The following is a 9,803-nucleotide window of genomic DNA, read 5'->3' on the forward strand; positions in this document are numbered from 1 at the left end:
CACACACACACACACACACACTACCTCTTGGCTAAACTGCCCCTGCCTGCTGTGTTTTTGCTGACACGCTAGAACTAATTCTAGCCTGGTGAAACTGTTAAAGGTAGCTTTTGTAGACTATACTTCAGTGTGAACTCCGGTTTGTTTAAATACAGTTTTAGCTGTCATTATAATACATACCAGCTTAAAAAATGTCCTAAAGGACTTCTCGGACTATGTTTGCATCTAGCCTACTAATTAAACAAATAAACTGCCGAATGAGGTGAATATACTAATATGTAATGCTTAATAGTAAAACCAAGTGCTATGCTTTTGATTGTTCCATTACTTTAAGAACTGTACAGATACATTCTGACTAAATTCTTGTATTATGGCATTGTCAACCAGGACAGTTTTTCAATGCCAAAAACTATAGTGCCTATAATGAATTTTAGGCTGTGATGATCTTTCGGGTGGTTTTCTTTAATGATATGTGATAGACTGTATGTGACATCAGCACAATGGGCACAAGCGTGTCCCCGAGTGAGCTGCTCCTCCGCTATCTCTCAATGTCAGTCCCCTTGACCTGGTGATAGGGCAGCATGTTGTGGTGTAGAGCAAGCCATGCAGGGTGGGGAAAGGCTGGTGTGAATCCAGCAGATTACCATAGCTCTTAACCCCACCCATCCCCCTAACAAGTCACACACACACGTTTGGGACTTTTTTACCCACTGACAAATTAGTTATTCTTTTTACCTGAAAAACACACAGAAAATATTAGTTAATGTGTGAAATGCATAGGTGAAATGTAAATCTGAAACAATATTATTCGCCCTTAAAATCAATAACATCATTGATAGTACCCTTCTTCTACTCAACAACAGTTACACATAAGCCTTATTGTGTTGACAAACTTTGCTTCAGAGCATTACAGTACTTATATTAAGACTTCTCTTGGTTTGAATACATGCAGATTTTAAGTCTGTTTAATTCCAGAGGTGCTCTGTGATCTGGTTTGTCTGACAGGTCACCTGCTGTGCAAACAATTAAATAAAGCCTTTGGGCTGGATTGATTGTAGAGATGTTTTGTTTACAGAGGCCCTGAAGGTGTCACCTGATAGAAGCTCAAGAGTACAGTGTGAAGAATACTTAAAAATTACACACCCTTTGCTTAAGGCTAAACATTAGGAGACTATGGATTCATTGACTGGGAAGTCCCGCCTTAAATGTATTACCAGCTTGCTATGATGATTGACCAGAGACACTTATCTTTCAATTCATTGTCTCATTTTCCTCTCAACACAGTTACATCCTCCTTCATCACCACGTTTTATTCCCCCATAATTACTTTTCATAGTTCTGTGTTTATGCCTGGGATAACCTTCTACCTTATGCAATTCTGAGAAACATCTAGGTTAATGATTGATAGTTGTATCATTTGGCCGGGCTCCAATTTTGGTGATAATCAGAGGCACATGTCAAAAACATGCAGGAATCTGGAGCCTTCAGTATGAAAGATGCCCCTCTTGTTTTGTTAGATCAAAGGGTTTACATTTAAAGTAAGAATTGCATTTCTTCTTACCATGTGATCCTTTACTTTGCTAATGAGGTAATCTTTAACAAGTAGTGTTACCAACATCCACTAAAGGGTTTGTCACCAATAAATACTCATAGGTTTGCTATGCATTCATTTGAAGAAAAAACAGCGGCCATGAACACAAACACATTGCTCTATTCACACGTTGTAGGTATTGCTAATAATTGGAAATAATGATTTTATTTTTTTCTACATTTATTGTACATTCAAAGCAAGGTAATCCAATGGCAGCTCGGCTAAAAGTCAGAGGTTTTATACAAAAGTATAAATAGGCCTGTCGGCATATTATTCAAATTTAATAAAAGTATCTTTGCATTTAGATGTGGGATAACATTTGCAGATATGTAAAACATTTACAATAATGTAATGTAGCTAAATGATCTGGCATAGTTTACCACAACCAGAGTCAAGGGGAATTAAATGATCAACACTTACTCAGGAGTGAGTAATTGCACCATCATCAAAAAGGCTCCAGCAGTTTAACTGTTAGTGACCTGTAATTGACATTAATAAGCAGGCATGGCAGTGGCAGTTGCACAGCAGCTCATTAGCAAGTGTTGCCTCACAGCAACATCCGGGGTTGGATCTTATCCAGATGCTGCTTCTTCCTTTAGTACATTGACATATGTGTCCGTTGATAAAGGACCTAATCAAACTTGTAAATTAGGAATTGTATTTTATTCTGAGTTTATTGTTCATAGGTAGCCATGTCCATTGGCTTACAATAAACATCATTGATTAAAAGCAGATTAACAGAGAAATGTGGATTAATGCAGCATTAATGTTTTGTCCAAACTAAAACTGAATGGTGAGCCACGAGCCAAAAGAAAAACACCTGTTGCATTTGTTGTTTTATTAAAATGCAATATTGGACTAGGTTTCGTTAAAGGTGGGGTAAGTCATTTTGGAGAAACCAGCTCGAGTGCGCTAGAATTTGATAATACACCACCTCCAACACACACGAACGCGCACATGACCAATGAGGGCACGAGATAAGTTTGTGCACAAATGGAAGCCTGACAGGCAGGGCCGGCCCTAGAATGTTGGGGGCCCTAAGCGAGCTTTGGCTTGGGGGCCCCCCTCACTCTAGCGCGTTCTCACTACACACAACACGGAACCAACTTTTGTCTTATGATGTTAGCATAAGCACACATTGTAAAAACAAGCATGTAAACACCGTGGACCTAACCTCCTCTAGAGGGGTCCTCACCTCCTCTAGGGGGGTCCGGGGGCATGCTCCCCCGCGATTAAAAAAAAAAAAATCGAAGTTAAAAGCATCAATCTGATGCACTTTGAGAACAAAATTAAGAGATCTATGGATACATCTCTCAACACCCATATGAAACAGAACTGTAAACAGATTTTTCTTTATGGATATTTTACAAATCACTTAAACTGTATTCTTGTTTTGTCATATAGTATTTCATAACTGTTTTTCATTTATTCTCTCTGGCTGTCCATCTCATAATGTTCACATAGAAACTAGCTGTCGATGGGAATATTATTCAGAAGAATTATAATTTATTGCAAACATCTGTCACATAAAGAGATTGTTTACCTGGCTCCAGTTGTGGATCTGGGGTCGTTGTGTAAGCCACCATGAATTGTCGTCTTTTTTAAGAAAATGTTTTCTTATGTCCATCTTCAAAAACTCTGAGTCCGACTGACAGTTTATTTTAAACATTTTCACAGCTCACAGGGTAGGTAACTGTCAGCCAATAAGACAGATGTTTATTTCCATTCAACTCTCAGGTTGGTCTGGTGTCTTGCCTCTGTTGCATTCACTGAACACGGGAAATTACAATCCTGCCGTCCTCTCTAGTGTCATGATGAGGTTCAGGTAAAGCACGGTTAATGTATTATATTATTGACTCAATAATATAATACATGACTTTGAGATTAGGCAATCTAGGCATATTAACACAATTAGTTAAACATACTTATCACGGCGACTGTGTACTGAGATTTTTTTTGCTAACCAGCCGCTTATGTCGCTTAATGGGTCAGGCCGGCTCTGCTGACAGGCAGGTAGGCCATCCAGTTATTTTAGCCAGGCCGGCTAAAAGGATTGGTCGTGCTTTTTACCTTACTACGGCTTCCACAGATGAATTTTTAATGTATTTATTGTCAAAGCATTTAATATATTCATTGCTATCGGGATGTTAAGAGCATTCCATGGAATATAACAAAAAGTGTTTCTGAACTTAATTACATACCCCACCTTTAATTGAATATCAGTTGTCCCAACGCCACTGTCTTTACTTCCATTTGAATCTTACCTTACCTGCTCCAAACTGACTTCCTGTGCAAAGCGTCCCAATACCTGCCATGCCCAGATGAAAATATGAACATAATTAAGGATTCTAAATATATAAAAAACATTTTCTTAACGAAAAGTAACATAAACAACAAGTTATGTATACTGTATATAACCATAACCTTAGACAACAAACACCCACACTTTATAATCTGTATCACAATTAAAATGTATTTGCTGGATTCCTCCCCCATACATATTAGCATCTGAATTTATTTAGTTGATTAGCTATAGTGTATATGCATTAGGCACATGTCAAAGTGTCAGCAGGGGAGTTAATGATCAAGGGGGTTATCACTAATAGTATTGTATTGTAATTGTATTGTATTGTAATTGTATTGTATTTAAAGAGACATGCTAAATAATCACAAAATAAAAGATTAAAGACTAAAAATGTCTAAAGGGCGAAGGCCACAGACATAGAGCTGCTGACTAATATCAAAGTACATTTAGATTAAAATGTAGGCCTTGTGTATATACACTTTTGACTGGATACTCAAGACAGAAAATTATGGTTTGTAGTGTTTGCATTTAGACACTTCCACATCATTCCTCCAACATATATGCCTGTGTATCTCCTTAAAGGTAGGGTACGTAAGAATGGAGAAACCAGCTCGAGTGCGCTAGAATTTGAAAATACACAACCGGAAAAAATCTGCCACTTCCTTCAGACTTCCTTACAGAGCCCCTCCTCCAACACACACGAACGTGCACATGACCAATGAGGGCACGAGATAAAGATGACATTTATTTATTGTCAAAGCATTTCATTTATTCATTGCTATCGGGATGTTAAGAGCATTCCATGGAATATAAAAAAAAGGGTTTCTGAAGTGAATTACCAACTCCACCTTTAATCTGCATAAGTGACATTTATACTTTAACACATCATCACTAATCATAGAAGCTGTGTGGGCTTTTATGGCATTTCTATTCTTTTCTTTGCCTTGGGATATGATGCTCTTAATAGGCTCATGGCCACCATTAAATCACATGACAGGGATTAACACAATAATTCTTTAAACTGCTTTGCTTTATGGCATGAAAAGGTAGCCTAGATAAAAAAGAGCCTTTATATATAATAATGAAAACAAACTATATTAATTGACATATAGATATTAGGAGCATCTTCGCACCATATTGTGTTAAATGAGAATGTTGTTGTAAAATGTAGTTATATTTGTCAGAAAGCTACAGGCAAACTTAGTTTAAAGTGTTAAATATCTGAATTGAGATGAATATGAGTCCACATTACACATCTATGTGGAAAGCATTGGAAATGTTGATAATCGTGAAATAACTGAAAATGTTTCTGCAACTTTAAAAGGATTATCTATAGTTTACCTCGAACTTCACTCAACGTGGCGATCTGGCCCTGAGGACAGATTTTGTTGGCAGTGAGAAAAAGCCATCTGCTGCTGTTTAACCCTGCCATTAAAACACAGCACACAAGAGAGAGAAAGTGGAGTGTGAACGTGGAAGTAAGTTTGTGTATGTGGGGGAGATAGATAGGCAGCCTCACGAAAAACATAATGTGCCAGCCAATGCAGGTCATTTGATTATACTTTTTACAAAAACACATAATAGGTAACATTACAGTTTCTAATGGAAAAGTTTCACCAATTTCCAAAGTTTTACAGTTTTAGTTAAAGTTTAAACATGCTAGAAAAACAGCATCCCGCTTTATCCATATTTCCCCCACCTGGTATTTAAAGTCCTTGAAACAGCAGCTCTTCCAGTTAATGATTGGCCAATGCGGGGAAAGTGTGCACTTACACTGTTGACTCTTATCGCTGCTGACCACAAAGCCACTGGAGCAGCATCTCAGAGGCTGACATTAATGGAGAGCACAGAGCTTCATTTAAAGAGACAGGTCAATTTATTTTTTGTCGGCTGTGGAAGAGATAGCACACGGAGACAATGTTCACAATAATGGTTCTTTAAGTGAGAGCAGATTTTGGAGTTTGCTACTGTGTGATTGCAGGGTATATTTATTGGTTAACAGGGCAGAACAAGAAATGGAAATTAGTAATAATTAATTGAATAAAGATTATTAGAATATTTGCTTTCTCTTTATATCATATCACTACATTTTTAAACGTAGACTTTGTGTGGAAATTAGATCTACGTCCATGTTTCAATGGGTTCAGCCAACAGAACCCTTCGATTCACTTATCTGGTTTTCTTAAGTCTCTCGTTGCCTTCCTAGAGACACTATCCTCTGTACAGGCACGTCAGGAGCCAGGCCTGATTCCCACCAGCTGTACTCTGGGGACAGCACACATGTGGGCCTGTGGTCGATCAGGTATCTGTTCAGGTAGCTCTCCTCAAGGCCCTTGGCCGTTACCCCATTAGCGTGATCCTGCAGAATGAGCAAAGAACAGGCTCGGGCCAGTTTGTGTATCTCAGAAACCAAACCTCCATACAACTCAGAGGTGTAGTAGTAGTCTCCTTCATCGTCGTCCACGCAAGCAGACGACACCTCTTCAGTTTCGTATGGAAACGCATTTCGTGGCATCCCATAGAGCTCTGGGTGTAAAGTAGCCACCAGGTCTCCGAGGATTTCCTCTCCCACAGGGGCCACAAACTCCTGATCGATGTCAGCACAGAAGATGTAATCAACCTCTCTGCTGATAGGGTTCCTGATGGCTTCAACCAAAAGGGCCATGCGACGACGGGACAACCTGTCCCATCCAGGCAGCTCTGCGATAGGAACCACCTTCAGCTCTCGGTTAGGTCCCAACCGGATGGGGGGGTCCAGAGAGTTGGGATTGTCCGTGAGAATGTAGTAGGTGACCATCTGACCGGGGAGGAAGTGGGTCTCAGCCGAAGAGAGGAAACGAAGCACGAACCGAGCGTAAGTTCCAACCACGAGGGCAAGAAGACCTGTACGGATTCCCTGATGTGCAAATTTAGCCCTGCGCTTAGCTGACTTTCGATTGTCTCCCCACACTATAGGATCACCCCATGGTGTCTCCAGAGGAGTTTGTGGCTCTGCTGCCTTGATGACATTCATATCTGTCATTACTTTTCCCCTGTCCATTCCCAATGCATGAAATATAGGATGAGGTGACTTCACACCGACACCGGCTTTACGTCCATAGAGGAGGTCTGAGGGGGAAAACATGGCAAAATGGTAGTCAAGGACACTTTATGAGAAGTACATATTAAGATTCGTAAAGCTTGGAGGTCACAACTGACCTTATTAAACTTATTTAACAATTCACATTTTATTGACATTTAGTTTGTTTATTTGTTTGTAGCCTTTATTTAACCAGGTGAAAATCTCATTGAGATCAACGATCTCTTTTTCAAGGGAGACCTGCAGCACATTGGTTACACATAAAAACAACAGAAAACAAAAAGGACATCAATACAACATATCTTCTACATACATTAGCAACCTGTTCACAATGACAGATATCTAATAACATTTCATCTATCCGAGCTTTAAAATTATGCAAGGGAAACAAAATGCTCAGTTTAAAAAAAAATTGCATAGTGTTCCAAGCTAGTGGATAGTGACTTTTTTACAATTTACAATTGACCTTTCACTATATGGCTGTGTCTGGAAATTGTTATATATGCCTATACCGTAGTGTTTATACATTCTCTTAAGAAAATCATGGTTTATACTCACATATAATAAGAGACAGGAGAAAACAGTACAGGACCAGTTGTATCCTGCTCATTCTAACTGACCCTGTTTGAAAGACAAAAACACACATGGACATTCAATTACAGGAAACTACAATGCTCTTCTAGTAAGCACATTTCACCTACAAATATTCCCTTGAATTCTGTAAGAGACTCTGAGAGACTGAAAGAAGCTCATAGGAATTAAAAGAATGTGTTGAAAACGCAAATATCCCATCATGTGCTATATAATACTTCTACGATAAACTGTATGTCATTTCTAAGGCTGTACAAGATATAACTTGCTTGATCTTCATCTGTTATGCTGAGCCAACATAAATATACACAGGGTAAAACAAAAGTTACACGTTGCATGGGCTTAAACTTACGTCGAAGCACATGTGTGTCTATTTTTATATTTTCCCCATGCAGTCCACTCATGTGCATGCTCTTTCATCTGCCAATAGATTTTGGACAAATAAACAAAATGTATTTCATTAAAAAAATACTTATGTTGCTTTCCTGGACATATTTTCAGGATCAAATTACAAAAGGGAAAACACATAGCTCCAGCTTTAAACGGTCTTTGCACTTCAATCTGTCAGGGTTCAATCCAAATCTGCTAGTCTTTAAAGCAAGTTAATTTGAACTGAGCGTGTACTAGTACAGCTGTCACAAATCAATAACGAATTAGGGTAAAACATCCTGACATGAGCAGACGAGGTGGAGCAGTGGCTGAGGTTGTACTGACCTGCAGGCGTCTTGCGGAATGGGAGCAGCGCCATATTGTGACCTGCTGGTGGATAAACACACACACTTTTGTCTGAGGCCACTATTTTGGACAAAACAAATCTGTGCTTTTTTTCTCTCTCTGTCTCTCTTCTGCTCACTCTGCCTCTTCCTTGAAATGTGCAGTTTTTCCACCGATGGTTATTTTCTTACCTTGCTCCCTCTTTCTAACTCTTGACGTTGTTGTTTTAATAATACTCCCTTTTGTTCGCATATCTTCTTTATCGCCCCCTCCTCACTTTCTTCCTCAGACTTTTGCAGTATTTTCTTTTGAAAAAAAACCAAAGCTAGCAGATGTGTGGGGGATCTGGGCTAATGGGAGGGGCTAAGGAGTGGAGGATAAAACGTGGTAGAAATAAATATACGGTCAAGGGGGAAAGAGGATTTTCACATTCTTTCCTCCGACTCATGTTTAAAGTATGACAATGAACCTTAGACAATGGGTGGTAACGGTGGTAACTACAAAAACTCTTGGGGGAACTTCAGTAAATGCTCGGCTAAAAGCCATTCTCCTGAAAAACCATCATACTTTACACATCTCAAGGGTTTATTCATGCTGTAAAGATAAGAGTCAGTATCAAGTAGCGACCAGGCAGCAGTTCACGTCAGCAGGGTGTTGTATTATTTCTGTCCACAAGGTGGAGGCACTCAATAGGAAATGCAAAGTTGAAACATTAAGAGACAACATACTTAGAGATAATATCTATTATAAAGCAACATATTTGTATTAGACATTATAATTAAAAGGATATTAAAAGACAATAAACAAATGTTTCATTTTTCCTGAACTCATGTGACTGTTTGAGTGACGGTGCTGTGTTTATTTTTTTAACAGATCTTGTGTCTCAATAATGTTGAGCCAGTTGACAAAATATTACATTCTACCGTTTTTCAAGCTTAGGGATATATATCCCCAGAGTGCTGTGCTACCTAGGCGCCCAACCTAAAGGTACTGCAACTACTATAGCTTAAGGCAAGAAAACATGGTTAGGATGAGGAAAACATTATGGTTTGCAATGAAACAGGTAGCCTATATTGATCGATCAATCAATCAATCAATCAATCAATCAATCAATCAATCAATGTTTATTTATATAGCCTGTTTCACAGTTTGTACAGAATATCAATATGACATTACGAGCACATATCTCAGGGGGCCTGTGTTGGTGGTCTAGTCTATGAGACTGCAGATAGACCCTTCTCGAACGGATGGTACGGATGGGAATGTGGGTATTTGGTCATATACCAAAGTCGGGCAACATATGGACCTGGTGTTGGTGCTAGAGGAAAAGTTGAAGCTTAAAAACAGACAGAAACTGAAAGTCTGCGGTTTCTTGACAATGTATTCCCAGTATACTGCACTATGTATTGTTTATTGAGTTGGCTCTGTAGTCCAACAGAACATAACATTTATGTGTAATTGAAATGTTCACAAAGTCGTAGGCCATGTTCTCATTTATCTGCCACAGGTTATTACTTTACTCA

The 9,803-nt window shown here is 38.9% G+C and overlaps 1 protein-coding gene across 3 annotated transcripts; it reads right to left on the reverse strand.

Annotated features, from left to right (window-relative positions):
* Positions 1 to 4,621: 4,621 nt before the first annotated feature.
* On the reverse strand, positions 4,622 to 8,634 carry LOC307040748 (globoside alpha-1,3-N-acetylgalactosaminyltransferase 1-like). 3 transcript variants are annotated; one of them, XM_079683872.1, is made up of 4 exons: positions 8,472 to 8,634; positions 8,281 to 8,322; positions 7,534 to 7,596; positions 4,622 to 7,004 (listed from the first exon to the last, which is right to left on the reverse strand). In XM_079683872.1, the coding sequence occupies exons 1-4, from the start codon at positions 8,530 to 8,532 to the stop codon at positions 6,079 to 6,081; spliced, it is 1,092 nt and encodes a 363-aa protein (XP_079539998.1). In that variant the 5' UTR covers positions 8,533 to 8,634; the 3' UTR covers positions 4,622 to 6,078. The 3 variants fall into 3 exon arrangements, with proteins under 3 accessions (XP_079539998.1, XP_079539997.1, XP_079539999.1); XM_079683871.1 differs by having other exon boundaries at positions 8,281 to 8,325; XM_079683873.1 differs by having other exon boundaries at positions 8,281 to 8,634.
* Positions 8,635 to 9,803: the final 1,169 nt, after the last annotated feature.

The sequence above is a fragment of the Notothenia rossii genome, assembly GCF_949606895.1.
Source record: "Notothenia rossii genome assembly, chromosome: 5".
In the NCBI taxonomy this organism is placed as follows: Eukaryota; Metazoa; Chordata; class Actinopteri; order Perciformes; family Nototheniidae; genus Notothenia; species Notothenia rossii.

Bases quoted from the DNA above. Each gene is read 5' to 3' on its own strand.
- LOC307040748 (XM_079683871.1), bottom strand. From the start codon at position 8,532: ATGCGAACAAAAGGGAGTATTATTAAAACAACAACGTCAAGAGTTAGA. The intron at 8,326-8,471 runs GTAAGAAAATAA...TTTATCCACCAG, and splicing joins AGTTAGAAAGAGGGAGCAAG to CAGGTCACAATATGGCGCTG. The intron at 7,005-7,533 runs GTGAGTATAAAC...TTTCCCCCTCAG, and splicing joins TCTCCTGTCTCTTATTATAT to ACCTCCTCTATGGACGTAAA.